Genomic DNA, 15,958 nt, shown 5'->3' on the forward strand with positions numbered 1-15,958 from the left:
CTCAGGTGAGCGGAAGGAGGTGATTAACAGGAGAAGAGGCAGGGAGCTGTTTGCAGGGGGAATACATTGCAGAACAGGAAATTAGCTTTGCTGGGATAACAAACTAATGATACTGATTCAGAGGAGGTGTGAAGATGTGTATAGGAGGCAAAGGCAGCCCAGGAAAACAAACGGAAAAACAGCAAACAGAAAAAGTCCACAACTAAGTCAAAGGGCAGCTGGTCACAGAGCCAGACTGTGGAAAACATTAACCATTAAGTGAAGTCAACATCAGTTTTGACAGCTTTAGGGGAGCTTTGTTTCTGAATGGGACTTTTTCTGTGACAATAGTTGTGTTTTTGGTCTGGAGGCACTTGGGAAAGATCAGTGAACTGCCACTTTGTGTTGCATTGAGGGCTGTAATGCTGCTGCTGTTGTGGTATAACTGGATTAATGTATACGGCATTTGTAAGCTCTGCTGCCTTCCTATTTGTCAATGTGAGATTGCACATTTCAGGCTGAGCTTCAACCTGAATAATGTGGATTTTACATTATCATTTTCAAAATATGACATAGATAAATGATGGCAGCACATCGTAGAGCTAATCTTTTTAAAACTTTTCTATGATGAGAATGTTTTCTTTTACGTAATCATGGATTAGTTGACTGTGAATGTAGGAAACAATTCACCATCATTCCCTTCATGGATTCATCCCCAGCCACTTTCAACTAAAGCAAACAGTGTTTGTTTGCTATTCAAAGCACTTTATCTTGTGCTTCAGCTTGGGAATTTTCTGCTCTAAGCTTTGAGCAACCTACAGTATCTCCCACCCCTAATGTGCCAAATTCAACAGTGACGCAAAAACTAAAAACAGCATTTCCCACCATCCATGAAAACAGAATTATTTACCTTTGTTTCCTCAAGAGAAAGTACTTTTGCAGTCATTTTGAGACAAGCATCCAGTCAGTACAAATATATTTGCCTGTGGCATTCATTGAATGTGACACATCAAGCGAAGGCAATGTTGTTGTGTGGAGGAATGGGGAGACTCCATTGTATATTCATCCCCAAATGGCTCTGAGCGAAACTTCTTTGATTAATATGTCTGTAAGAAAATGCTATGCACCGCAGAGAACCACTTTCTGAAAACACAACCATCATTCACGCACAACATCTTTGGCCATCAGGTTTAATGTTTTCATATGTCCTTTGATGGAGGCCATAAAGGAGAAGAACATTCTTGAGGGGGGGTTATGTTTTACAGGGATTTGAATAGCTCTTACAGTATGTGACAGGTCATCATCACCGTTAATCACCTCATGCTGCATTCAATCCATCCATAATTCTGAAGCTATCCAATTAACACTACTTGTACTGTACATATGGTGCAAATAAAGAGAAAGTAATAAGTGTAGTCTTTATTCAGCTCTTGTGCATGTGCTGAAGTATATTTGTATTGACCACACTTTTCTCTGCTGAGACTTCAACACACTCATCTCTCTATTTCTCACCAACACACACATGCAGAGGGACATAGCAGGTGGTGCGGTGTTAAACAGGGCATGCTTTGGCTCGAATTGGATGTCCCTAAAGGCCAGGAGAGGGCTGAACAGGATTTTACTGATCCAGCGTCAGGGCCAACGGTGCCAGTCCCAGTGTATTGTCAGCGCCAGTTCGACATTTCTCTGCACTTGGAGACAACCCGCATTGGCAGCTTGCTTCAGGGTAAAGCCCGTAGGTCCATATGTACAAATACAGCTTGCGACTTAACCTCAATACCGCTCGCAAACTCATTGTCCCCTCCTACTTGTCGTTATTTAGTAAATCCCTTTCAGTTTGTCACATGTCTCGTCTTTTTGTCAAGTACTCCTGATGAAAAGCTTGTCACAAAGGGAGGCAAAGCCACAACCTTTCTCCAGTTTCTGCATGTGTCACCTTGATTGGATCAGAGCTGTGTCTTTATGCTGTGAGTGAGCAGTCTGAAAGGCATGTAATCCTGTTCCAACTACTCCATCTAGAGCAGCGGGCGTTTGGGGGAGTTTGTAGCTGCCTGTTTCCACCTATGTTATTTCGTTGTGGGGTGATAATGTCAGGGCGAATTTGCTGCGTATGTGGGTAAGAGAGAGAGAGAGAGATGGTGGACCTCCAAGATATGAATGGGTGTATTGAGCGGTAAAGGGGTGACAAGGAAATCGGTCTTGTTTAAAGGAATGCTAAACTCATCAGGGCTTTGCTCTGTCCACGACATGCCGTTTAGGGATTTAGAATTGGGATTAACTTTTGTGCCCTGGTGTGTTTTTCCAAGCTAGTTATCATTAATGTAATCCAATTAGCACATTCATTGTGTTTACAGATCTGACTCTGAATGACTCAAAGAAGGTTCACGGATTCAAGGCTTTTATTGTCATTTGTACATAGCTACAGTGTAGATATATCAATGAAAATCTTAGGTCACAGGCTCCTCCAACGGTGCAACATAATAAAACAGACAAAATACTTAAAATAGTGCAAGTACTACAAATAAAATAGAATATAAATAGTGCAAGGACAGTCTATATACAAGTAATTGGAATATGATATATTAGATCATTAGTAAATTGCAGATGAATGTTATGGATGTCCTTTCAAAAGTGCAGGTGTTGTACTTAATGTGGATTAAAATGCGATATACAGTATAGTGGATACAGTATATACCTGGCGCACATCACAACATAAAATGTGCCGTCACTGCAGCTACCCTGTGCCCAACTATCTACATAATCCACTTTATAATCCAGCTTGGTTTGTTGTCGCTAAGCATTTGAGGTAGATGGTTAACAGCCAGTCTATAATAGTCTGAATCCCACAAAATACTATTCTCTTCAAAAATGGATGAATCTTATTCATTTGAACATGTTAGCGAACTACTAAATGAAACAGCTGTTTGTCTGATTCAGGGATTTTTAAAGGTCAAATAGAGTGCGGCTCCACTAAATGACGTAATACAAAAGATAGCGGCACATGGATGGGGCTTGTTGAGTCCCCTGTTCACCTGCATTTGGACGGCGGATGGGACAAACAGTGGACACATTTGACGTCAACCTTACAATGAACTCCTGGATTGAACTCGTCTGCCGCACAATAAATCACCAAACAGGATTGGGGAAAAAAAAAAAAAAACGACTGATAAATTCCACTTTGCAATGCGCCCACACAAACCCTGTGAGTCTGACTCGAAGCAGCTGCCGGAAAAGCACAGCCCAAAAACGTTCCAAGTCACAGTTTATGTGTCAAACACAGTGCAAGGCACAACTAGCTAAGACCACCGTTTCTTGTTTTTCATATCACTAGAATCATCTGCTCAGATGGGGCATGGGCTAATCACATCTTTCCTCCAGTAAGCCTAAAGTCCTAAACCCCATCTCAGTCCATTTTTACACCGGCTCCTCTAATCCTTCTCTCTTTTGATGTTGCCTGCTGTTTGTGTAAAATCAATAAAAAATACAGCAGTAAAATGCTCTCCTCTACCTTCATCTTGGCTCATTTAGGCAGACCAAAGCCACCGAGAGGAGCTAGCAACCATCTTATTGATCTCAGGAGTCAAAAGAGTAAATTGTATCAGTGAATGCTACTGTAGGACCGGCTCCCCTGCTATGCTCATGTATGCCCTCAGTAACTCCATATGCCAAGAGAGCTGCCGAGGGACCAGACAGGAGAGCTCTGTGACTGCCAATCTGCAGATGCAGGAGCTGTCCGCTCATGCATATTAAACCCACACCACCTGCTCGTCGTACATCACACCCTGCATTCTTGGTCCCTGGAATTGTAATCAACTGTGCTGACACGAAGCCGCAGGTCCACGTCGATGAATTGCTCCACTCCTGGGGATGCATGTTGATGTTGCATTTCTGCAGGAGTTCCCTTGAGGAAGATGGAGAGTGGCAGGTAAAGGTCGGAATATGGCGATAAGGCCGAGGAGGAAAAAGAGAGACTGCTGCCCCTTTAAAAAAATACAACATCTCCAAAGGCGTTCGGTTGTCTTTCTTGTCAAAGCGCCCACACTTTGCATACTGTCTTTCCTCTCCTGTTGTCCTCTCAGGTGTGAATAATTGCCTGCCTCTTGTTGGATTAAACAACAAGACAGTGACAGAACAAAAGAAAAAATCCAGCATCAATAACTTGGCCTCTCAATCTTTATTGCTGCATATGGTGGAGGAAAATCAGGCCTCCCAACTTCTCTGCTGTTTCTTTCCCTCTTTTATAACTATTTCATCTATTTGCATGTGCAAAACCGCATCTAGAGACGAGTGCTGCATAAAACAGTATTTTGAGTCATTTCCAAGTCAAATATGTTTGTCGGGAAGAGGGGCATGGAGAATAGGGAACATTAAAAAACTTTTTTTCAAGTGAAGTACACAGCTGTGTGGTGATCATAGCCACGATAGCATTGCATCTCAGCTCATCAGCATGTATGTAAAAACAAACATTTTCGAGCATCAACTGTCATCTCTGTGAAGATGTTACACCAGGTACTCGTCCGACTGCACCTCTCAGTCACTCTGCCAGATTCTGCTGGCACAGCATAATCCTCTAGAACCCCCAGGATTACATTTTTATGCCATCTTTTTAAATATAGTCTTAAATAAACAAATAAAATACGCAGATGGAGACGAGCACTGCCAAGACACGTGTGTTGTAACAGTTAGATGCACATTAACAGACACAGCCAAATTATGCCATGTTTGATAAATGGTTTGTTAGTATTGTTAATAAATTGTTAGGAACAAAAGACTTTCATGGAAATAAATAGGATATGTGTGCGGACACCCGCTGTGCACATACTCACAGTATACCGATTACAGATCGTAATCATATCTGTAAATGAGAGTTTTGTGAGAACAACTTAAAGTAATTATGTGATAGTAGACATGTATATCAATCAGTCAAGATGTATTCTGTTCAAGGCTGTATTATACTTTCTCTAAAACCCAGCCAAAACATCAACCATATTTGTTCAGAATGAATCAAATGTGTTTTGTCAAAATGCCTAAATACATCAGACCTCACGCACACTGCATGTATTTTTGTCGGCCTTTCTATCCATGTGGGCTACTTTCATGCCTTCCTGCACATCGATGTGCGTGCAATGTGTGTTTTTCATTAGTTTCACAGCCTCTTTCATAGGGTCGTGTTTGTAAACAGTGACACATTATGAAGTACTTAGGTTTTCCTCAAGCAACACCACAGGTAGCTTCAATACATTCTAGATACAATTAAATAAAAACTCTAGCAAGGCATTACATTTTCTGTCTGAATTCTTGCGTTTCCTGTCCTGGAATGGAAATTTAAATGTGATGTCATTGCTGTGGCTCGAGCACTAAAGCGACCTCCCTCATTAAATATGCATTTGACAGGATCAAGTGTATTTCTCCAGCTGCTGGTTATTCTGTTATTTGTTCTGTAAGTAATGTGGATAATGGCAGCAAAGTACATTTTGAATGAGGTAGAGGCTCTCATCCCATTCTTAACAGCTTTTATGAGGTTCCCCCCGAGTGACTGCATGTACTGTATGTGCATAGCTTCTCTGACATCATATTGATTCAGCTAATGTAATGTGTAACACACACCGCTGTGACATCTCAATAACAGTCATCCAAAAAAACATAGATATCTCTCGCAAATTCAAGAAATGCAGAAAAAAACATTGCAATTATAGGCACAGTCTTTCTCTCATGTCTGAGATCACAAGCAGTAACATAAGTGTGTCCCTCCTGGTGGCATATTATAATAATTACACCACAAATTGCAATCAATGATTCAGGATAAATGATCTGTCTAGTCTTATATTACTCAGCATATGGGTTGCAAAGATAAATTAGCAGGGAGAAATTGCATCTGATAATATTTTTCTGTGTTTGGCATCCTTTTCGACCTCATTACAGATTTGAGTCTTAAACGGGAAGTCAATAACATTTGACAGATTACTTTTTGAACTTGATGGCCATAAAAAAGGAAGATATGCATACAATAAAGTGGAGTCACAGCTGCTTTGTGTCACAGTGCCACTGTTATGATCAACATCTGAAGTCAGTTGGCATTGTGACTCTGTAACCACGACTGAGTCAGAGTGATGTGCTATTTAAGAGGCAAATTATCTTCAGAAAGCCCTCAAGGCACCTTCAGAAATACACATAGCTATAGCTCCCTGCACTGACAATATGAATCATTATCATTTCAGAGAAATGCAATCAATCTCACGCACCCCTCTGTGTTCCTTGTGTTTTCTATAGAGTCATTTTTATATTCTTCATTTCTAGCTTTAATAGCTATAGGTCCAATGTCTATCAAGCAGAATAGAAACATAATAAATACAAAAGAGGGGTAATCAAGCAATGAAGTCAATAATGTAAATGCATCACGTTTAATTCAAATTTGATTTCAATGTTCTTTGCAAAGCTTAAAGGGGACCTATCATGCAAAATGCACTTTGCGATGTCTTTTATACATACATATGTGTCCCCGGTGCGTCGGGGAACTCACGCAGCGTCATAAAATAAAACCCTCTCTCTTTTCCTCTTTTAAAAACGGGTGTACATCGAGCGGATACAGATTCCATCCGAACTGACGTCAAATCTGCAGCGGACCCACAGAAAGTTGCTATCAGAAACAATGCCTGACGTGTTTTGGACGTAATCTCGTCTTTGTTTACATTAGCAAGCCTCGCTAACACTCAGAGGAGCTAACCTGTACTGAAGAGCACATGTGTTTAAAAAGCAGGAAATAAAGAAAGGAACTCACCTTGTGATAAACCTGCAAGAGAAAAAGCATTTGAGCTCCATACTGTTTCAGAAATAATCCTTGACGTGGTTTAAACAGGATGGCGTTTTATCACAGCAGAATTTAACTTTATCTCCTTTAGAATTCTGATCAGGCATTAGCTCCGCCTCCTCTTCTCTTTTTTTTTCAAGCTAAGGACCCAAAATCCGCGTTTCTCTAACAGGGCTGCAAAAGAGGGGTTTGAGCAGTATGAGGCATGGCTACAATGGATAAACTGTTAAAAAAACCTCACAGACATGTTTTGTATAGGTATGGCCCTACAATATATGTTTCAAATATAGCATGATAGGTCCACTTTAAAGGTATTTTTGCCACCCCGCAAAGACTGATAATTTTGCTTTTCTTAAGGAATCGTTCCATCCAAAACGACATACTCTCTCCTAGGTGAATCCCCGCTTCCCTGAGGTTTGCACAGCCCCATCTATCCGATACAGGTTGTCGCTTAAAGTGCAGACCTCCAACAGAGGTATATTCCTCTTTAGATAACAAGAAAGCTAAGTCTTCTTGGAGAGCGCAGTACAGGCGATTCAGACTTCCAATGCGGTCTCTTGGCTGAAAAAGAAATGCACTATTTGTTGTGGAGAGAAATGTCCTGGTTACTTTATGATCTGTTTGGAACAGCAGAGGATGGCTGTACTTGTGTGTGTACGGTATGATTGCCCAAACTGTAATCAAGATTTAGCTGACAAAGGGTCCCTAGGTAATGTCGATTTATACAACTTTTCATTAAGGGGTGTTTTGTCCGCTTAAGGTTAAATGTGTGTTTGATGTCTTATGAGGTCTATTTGTTAACCCACTGCTTTGGGCCTGTCACTGTGAACACATTTAAAGACCTTTTTTACTTTGTCCAATAATGGTGCTGTTAGATAATGACTAGACTCAAAGGTGTCTTAGTTACCAAGAAAAACAGTTCTTTGTACTCCTAAATTCAAAACTGCAATGAAAAATAGAATTAAATGATGTGTATTCCTCTTCCCTTGGCAAACATGTAATAGGGTTGCAATAGGTTTGGGCAATTGGATGAATGTATGAAAATATAATGAGTGAAATTGGATCTAAAATTGGTATTGTTTTCAGCCAATCAGTTGTGTTTTTTTGTATTGTTTTTTTTGTCATTTTACATTCCTAATTCAATGTTCTGACCCCAGAAGAGCAGGTGAAAGCTGCGGCTGAGGAAAGCACACACACAATTACACTTGTGGTAAATATATTGGCAATTGCTGATTGTTGGGCTGACTGGCTGGTTGGAAAGTTTTAAAATATTGCCAACAGTACACTACTCTGCAACTGCTTACCCATAGGTCAAACCTTATATACTACCCTGTACAATATATACAGTATATGTCACAACGCGGGGCTTTAAGGGTGGACTAGAGTGAAGAACGAGTAGCCGTGACAAATGTCCCAACGGATACCTATCACTGGGCTGTCATGGTGACCAAGGCCGTGTGCTCTTTAACCCTGCTTATAGCCAGCGCCTGTCTTTTAACCAATAGTCCCACGGGTCAACTACTATTTTGTTTGTGTCATGTCAGGGACAGAAGGTCTCCAAAGGCTTGTCGTATTGATGATTATGCAGGACATAGAATGCTGAACAGTATATATGGGCATGTTTGTGTTTGACTGACTCAACAGAGCTATGCCACTATACAGTAGGTCTACACATATTGACCATGGCTTTTTCTAGGTATTGGATATTCATGGCTAAATACGTCTTTATATTCTCCGTAATTTGTTTTCCATATCTTTATCTTTCAAGGTATTTCATACATGCTCAGGAGTTCAATGTTTTATTTTCAGTTTATATATTCATATATGTACAGTATGCTGTTCAAAGTGCTGTTTGTCTTTCTGAAGCTTTAGCAACCAGTATATCAAACACAGTGGCGAGCCGTGTCTATCACAACTGGACCTTCTGTAGAAACACACACACCCGCCGCTCCGCTCCCCCCCCCCCCCCCACCACCCGCCGTTATAATGTCCGTCTTTTCACTGAATTGTCGTCTTGAAAAGGGTACTCACAACAATTCCGCAACAACATCATCTTCATCTGTTGCACTTGCCATTTCAACGTTAACAACAATAAAACGGGATGAATTGCTTCGTGGCATTTATCTAGATCCTCGGTCTCGAGCCAGTGAACTACCGGGCCTTATGGAATACCCTGAAAGAATACGCCCATTGGCTACAAATCAATATATGATTGGTTGATCAAACTGTCAATCCAAAGGTACGCTCTCATTCAGTGCAACGCCCAGGGTATTCTATCAAGGATATAGAATACCTTGATTGAAGGATATTCTACCCAGAGACCCAGAACAAGATCTGATTGGTTGCACAACACACAAAACCACTGAAATGCAGAAGGACAAACAAATCTTATTACAGATCAACAACACAGATACGATTCTCATTTATTTATTTTACATACATTTTATTACATTTTATTGATATAATTAAATATATTTTTTGTTTGTTTTATCTGAGTGTTCCAGGGTGTTCTCTGAATACCTTGAAGGCCTTGACGGTTCACCACTGATCAAACATAAAGTATGTTTTGCCATGTGTCTGGACGTAGGTGGAATAAATGACTTCCATGAGTTTAACAAAGAAAATATGCGATCTTAGGGTCTCACAGTGCTTCAAATCAAAAACAGAATTTGCTTTTGAAAGCAGTGTATTTACATAGATATTTGTATACAGTATACATGTTTTGCATGTTGGTGTATTTTCTATATTGAATTCAATCACTGACCTGAAAAGGTCAGTGAGCTTTGCCATGGCACACAATCAGACATGACTAGCATCGGCAGTGCTATTGTTTGCTTGACAAAACACATTTAGGAGGCAAACATTGTATTTTGCTTTAAAATAATGCTTAAATTGAACTTGAATTGAGTTGGCATGAAAAAGCAAAATGATATGGACATTTTTCGTACAGTGAGAGCAGGATGGAGTTTGCTCTAAAACTTATTTTTGCTGTAAGTGTATATTTTGAAACATGGTGGGCATGGAGCATTTATCCTCCTTCCAATAAGGTCCGGTAAATTCTAATGGCTTATCAGATGCAGTGCTGCTTCAGGGCCAATATGCTGTCCTTACCGACTACACTGTATGCATCTGAATATGGTTCTGCCCAAAAGACAGCAGTGCATGATGGGTAAGCAATCAGCAGGCTCTCTCAGGACTTTCCCCTTTACCTAGTAGGCCCTCTTTGATGTATGCAGCAGTAAACTCAGGCAGTACTCTCCCGACCACAGTCTCCGGAGGGATAAGACTCAGCAAAGAACACTAATGAGCACATTAGAAAGAAGCCATAGATGGAAAATGCTACAGTTGTAAATGGAATTGTCTCTGGAGTTGTGTTGTCTGTGCTTATGATGCACTGTCTGCAATAAGTTTAGAACACATACTGTACAGGATTTCGTATGGAAGCCTCCACAGGACAATTACATAAGAGCTTTCTTGGGAAAATGTTTTCAAATTTAAACAGTTTTCCGTGGTGCTATAATTGTCTGTTCAAAGTGATCAATAGTTAGGGCTAATGGTAAACGTGTGAATGGTAAACTGAGGAATACGGTTTAAAATAACAGTAACAAATTGTTCATAATTTGTTCCCCTTAAGATAATCACAGGTAATAAATAGGTGATAATCCTACCTGCCGTAAACACAGTTACAGCCCACTTTATGGATACATCAAGGCTTATGTGTTAAAGTATGCTCTTTTTTAGGGATTTGTTTTGATTGTATGGATTTGTTTGAGAATAATGTATAGGTAACAGAGTAGGTCAGGTATAGTTAACACAATGCAACACTGAAAATGTCTCAGTGTTAACCAAATATAGATAGATATAGATGCTGGCCCACTTATAGAGCACTTTGGATGGCTGTATTTTAGGGTTAGTTACAGAAGAACATGGGTTTTTAATTTGTATCATACAAAAGAAGTGACTTCATTTGTGTATTTATTTTTATAGAAGAGAAGGTTTGGTCCGAAAAATATTAAATCCCATATTTAGTTTAAGCCGTTTGAGTTCTTGAAGATATTAATTGAAAGCTATTTAACGGTAGTGACTAGGAAGGAGTTCTCGCCTCAGTATTCCTCTCAGATAACTCTGATCTCTCAAGCCTCATCTGAATCTGTGATCCCCAGCCAGTAGATTCCTTGAAAGTTACCAAGGGATTGGGCAATCTGGATTACCTTTGTGCAGCTGGGAGGGTGAGAGACGTGGAAATGATTTAAAGAGTCCAGGATGAATCATGCTCCCACTGCGGCTGCCATTTATTAGCACATTTTCAACATGTTTTTATTTTCACAGTTATCTAAGAGTTAGAGTGTCATACAGTTTGCTAAAGGCATGCAATGCAAAGGTTTATTCTGTGAAAAGGTTCATTAAAAAAGGGTTGATAAATGAATGTTATGGGAGCGTGTGTGTTCGTCATAACTCCTCATGACACTATGTCTCAGTAATACCTAAAGCAAGAGACACACCATTTATCAGCTATTACCTCAATAATGAAGATGAAGACTAATTGTGCTCTAATAAAATGTGGAATGCTTTCTGCACTGCTTTGCTAGCTTGTATAGCTTTAATTGGTTCGCCTGCTTGGATCCACTGCAGGATTCACATTGATCTTTTTAGGGTTAGTCACTTGAGAATCAAGAAATGACAACCCAGAAAATATCACATCAAAACATACACACACACATTATCAGCATTCTGCTCTGGCACTTTCAGGAGGCAGACTAATTGCTTTATTAACTTGCTCTACAGCCGAATGTTTAAAGAACGTAGCTTTTCGAGAGCTTTTCTTGTTTGACAGGTTCTCGTTCAAAAGTGCCCGAGTTGTGTTTGCTGTGCTGCAGATTTTTGTACATGTTTTGCCTGTCACAGTGATGAAGCGGGAACCCATATGAAATTGACAGCCTGTATTGCTCAAGGCCAAACATACTTGAGGATGGCTTGTTCTTTCATGTGGCCAACAGGGCTAAAAGAGTAGAGGTAGTCCTTTAGAACTGAAGAGAGTTTTTTTCTGAAATGTAATCAGTTCAAAATGTGTGTTTGTTTGAAGACCTTGCACCTGGCGAGGAAAGGTACAGCCTTTGTTTGCAGAATACCAGCGTAAGGATTTGATCATGTTTTATTAAAATAGAGAGTGCCAGAATGTGTGCATGTACTTTCACATGTTTAAAGGTTAAATGGATTATATATGCAATATTAAAAACCACAGTTGGGATTTCAAATACCAGCTATTCTAAAAATCCTTTGCACATTTAAAGCATGCCATGGTGTATTTAATTTAATAGCACTCAGGTTAGCCTCCCACTCTCCGGTGTGATACTGGCACATTCATTGTCTGAAAAATAGACAGAGCCGATATACAATAGGTGCTGCTGTAATGTGGCTCGGAGCTTTGTCCCCGGTGAAAGGAATATATGAACGCGTCATACATCATCACCGATTCCCAAAGTGCTGTGTCATAGGTACCACAGTGACCTTGTGTAGTTCACATTCTCCCCCTCTGCTCTGTCAACAACATGAGACAAATGAAAGGATTGCAGCACTTTTTTGTTTTTACAGAAAGGGATAGACTGTAATAATGGATCAACAAAAGCCCTCTTCACTGTATATTTAGAATAAAATAAGGTGACAGGTGAAAAAATACAGTTTCCGAAGCGTTTAAGGAGATAAGACCACTTGAGACGCAGGAACTAAAAAAGACGTTTGGTATCTGACTGACCTTGGCTCTTCTAATGTAAATGAATCAATGGTTAGGCTTACAGCACAAACTCTATTTCCTCTTTTGTCACAAAATCTCCGCCTCATGTACCTAAACCACTGACCTAACATAGAGGGCGTTGTCCCTTTATATCAAACGTGCTATTTCTTACATGCGCTCACTGTAGCTGTCTGCATAATAGATACAAGCGACTTTAAGCGCCTTGGTAATTATTACCCGTGACATGGGTACCACAGGGGGACTATGCGTTCTATTTTCTATGATGAAAGTTGCATCTTGGAATAGATAACCTTTTTAGCATTACACTCTGGGAATCTCTGGAATTAATAATACAAGATGTGTGTCCTTTAAGCCGAGAAAGTTAGAGTCAGCCTGGGTTCACAACCTACTTTTATATGCAGCACACCCTTGGGACTGATGTATCAGAAGTGAGCCAACAATTATTCTAATTAGCAATCGGAGAGCGAGAATGCGTTGCCTTTCTTACATCTTAAACATCCCCTACATAGGTATAAAACAGAAAGAGACTCCTCATGCTTCTGACGATAAAATATGAACCACTACAGTAAGTGGATTAAACGATGGCTTCCAAAGTGTTTGCTCTGTAAGAGAAGAGTCCCAGGAACACCACATATCTCTTTTTGTGTTCCCCTAATCTCTCATCATCTCTCGGGCCTTACACGAAGAGCCCCCCGGATTTACCGATCAATGGCCGTAAACAAAACATAGATTGAACTGGACACTGGGGCACAACAAACGGATTCCCGACTTTTTATTTCTCAAATACAAAAAGGGTCGGGTTAAAGAGGCTACTGGCTGGCAGGAGTGTGTCCTGCAAAGCAGATTGGGCCGACTCACGTACAAAGACGATAGAATTAGGAAGTAACGACATTCAGAAGAGTATGGCTTGTGCTTGTGTGTGCATTTTATTGGTTTCTGTGTGCGACATATAAATGGATGAAAGCAGGGTCCGATGTGTAATCCAATTGTATTGGCAAGGCATTGAGCGTAATACCAGTCAATCTAATTTTCAATGCTTGACTACATGATGGAGTTAAAGAGCTTCTGAGTGATATTTCCATGTAACTGTACGTGTGTGTGTGTGAGTGTGTGTGTGTGCCTGTGTGTGTGCCAACATGTGTCTACTTGTGCATGAATGAATATCTGCATACAGATGGTGGTTGCCCATGCTAGCTCACAGTATGTATACGTCACAGTGACAACATGCCTGACAGCTGTGCATATTTCACAGGGTGGAGAACCCTGCATTGCAGTGCTTGTACATGGCACGGCAGCCATGCTCTTTATGTGAGAGCGGCTCAGGGTCAGACTGCAGGAGGAGAATTAAAGCTACACCCCGAGCCCATCTCTCCGCATGTGGTGTAGCATATTATCCTCTCTCTTCCTTACAGCTCTCTAATGTATTTCTGTGTTTTGAAACTGTGTTTACAGAAAGCAGCAGGTCAGGAGATTCACTAAGGAATTGTGGTTGGACTGCTTTATTTGAAACAAAGAGCAAAATAGAAACTATGCGGTGTACATATGTTTGATAAAAGCAACAAATGCAGAATTGAAAACAATAATAGTACAAGAGCATGTTATTGCGTTCAATAATGTGTGACACTATTACTATCCCTGTTGCCTCAGGGCAGAGTCTGAAACCTTAAAACCAAAACTGCTTATTTTATTAAGTCGGAAAAGGATGTTGTTTCCTACTGTAGGGCTATTTTACCTTTTGCCCAAAGAATGTAAAACAACGTGTAAAGTATGATCTTCCAATCTGACCAGAGGTTGTCATTTAAGTCCAAAATAAATCACTGTGGAGGTAAAACTACTCTCAGATACATATTGGCACTCCATGTGCAGAGGCGCATCAAAGAAATAGGATCTGATCCTGTGAGAATTAGATAGGATATAAGTTGAAAACATGAAAGAAATTACCCTTTTTCAGTTATATTAGTAACTAAATCTGCATCTGTCTTTTTCTGTCTACAGCAGTGGCCCCCACTCTTCCCAGTCTACGTTCGGAGGTATTCAAGCCATGTGTGGAAGACAAGGACCTGGCCTTTTGTCTAAACGAGGGAGAGTGCTCCATCATTGAAACCGTGGCTGGGGTTCACAGACACTGCAGGTGAGTGTGTGTGTGTGTGTGTGTGTGTGTGTGTGTGTGTGTGTGTGTGTGTGTGTGTGTGTGTGTGTGTGTGTGTGTGTGTGTGTGTGTGTGTGTGTGTGTGTGTGTGTGTGTGTGTGTGTGTGTGGTGTGTGTGTGTGTGTGTGTGTGTGTGTGTGTGTGTGTGTGTGTGTGTGTGTGTGTGTGGCATTTGGTTTCTCGCTCAGCATTGACGTTTCCTCTCTTTGCCCTTCCCCTTCAATCAGCAACCTTGGGGTCATTTTCATTCAAGCTACTTGTTTCCCCAGCCTCACAGCCTCACAGCCTCACAGTTTGTTTTTAGATGGATGAAACACGAGGAACATGTTGTGCAAAAGCACCTGAACTACACCAAAGATACAGATGCTTTGCCTACAGTAGATGCAGCTGATTCTCTCTACATCACCAACATCTGACTGAAAGGCTGTTGCAGATAAAAGAAGAACCCCATTGGGAGCAAATGTGATCTAACTCTGTCTTTAATCTGATCCGACTAAACTAATAATGACAGCAGTCTTTTTATCCGGCATGAGATGCATTTCAATGATAGGTGGAATGATTCTTCCAAGATCCTCCTTTGATCTTACTTAAAAGCAACTGATTTATTCATTCTTTAGTTTCACTCAAGCCGTTGTTTGAAAAGAATGAAAAAGATAACCCTAACCCCAACCCGTACCCCAACACTAACCTTTGACACAACACCTACAGTAATGTGGCAGGCATAACATACATGTTATCAATGTATTGAAAACACACATCCAATCCTTTTTAATGGCTTTGTATGTTACTATTTTTTTTCTTTTCTTTGTATGTTACTATCTACATTAGAAAGCAGATTCCTTTATCTCCCAGCTGACTGTTTTCTTAGTAGAGCAAGCACACTTTGTTTATATAGCACTCAAAACAACAAAAAGTGATTTACGGGAGAAGGAAAAGAAAAGGAGGAATTTATTAAGAGAGCATAAAGTAAGTGGTATAACTCTTACATATCTTATTTGAGCAGCATTTTGTATTTGATTTGATTTAGATTTATTTCAAATGTCTAAAACAATAATACAAAAATGTAACATGATAATTATTATACAATACAAAAATAAGCAGTGTCAAATTGATTTACAAAAATGTTACTCTACTTAATTACACATCTGAAAAGGGGTAGGAAGAAGTTTACACTTATTTAATCCCACCCCTTCTCCCAAAAACTAAATTATCTACACACAAATACTTAACAGAAATGATATTCAAGAAAAAGATAAAATAACAAACCAAA

The 15,958-nt window shown here is 40.1% G+C and overlaps 1 protein-coding gene across 1 annotated transcript in view; it reads left to right on the top strand.

Moving 5' to 3' along the window:
- Positions 1–15,958, top strand: part of nrg3b (neuregulin 3b) — a 170,293-nt gene that overhangs the window by 50,423 nt on the left and 103,912 nt on the right. The window contains exons 2-3 of the mRNA XM_071206736.1: positions 13,992–14,001; positions 14,535–14,670. Of these exons, the coding sequence (XP_071062837.1) occupies positions 13,992–14,001; positions 14,535–14,670 (146 nt within the window). The remainder of the gene's footprint in view (positions 1–13,991; positions 14,002–14,534; positions 14,671–15,958) is intronic.

The sequence above is a fragment of the Pseudochaenichthys georgianus genome, chromosome 19 (genome assembly GCF_902827115.2).
Source record: "Pseudochaenichthys georgianus chromosome 19, fPseGeo1.2, whole genome shotgun sequence".
Taxonomy (NCBI): domain Eukaryota; kingdom Metazoa; phylum Chordata; class Actinopteri; order Perciformes; family Channichthyidae; genus Pseudochaenichthys; species Pseudochaenichthys georgianus.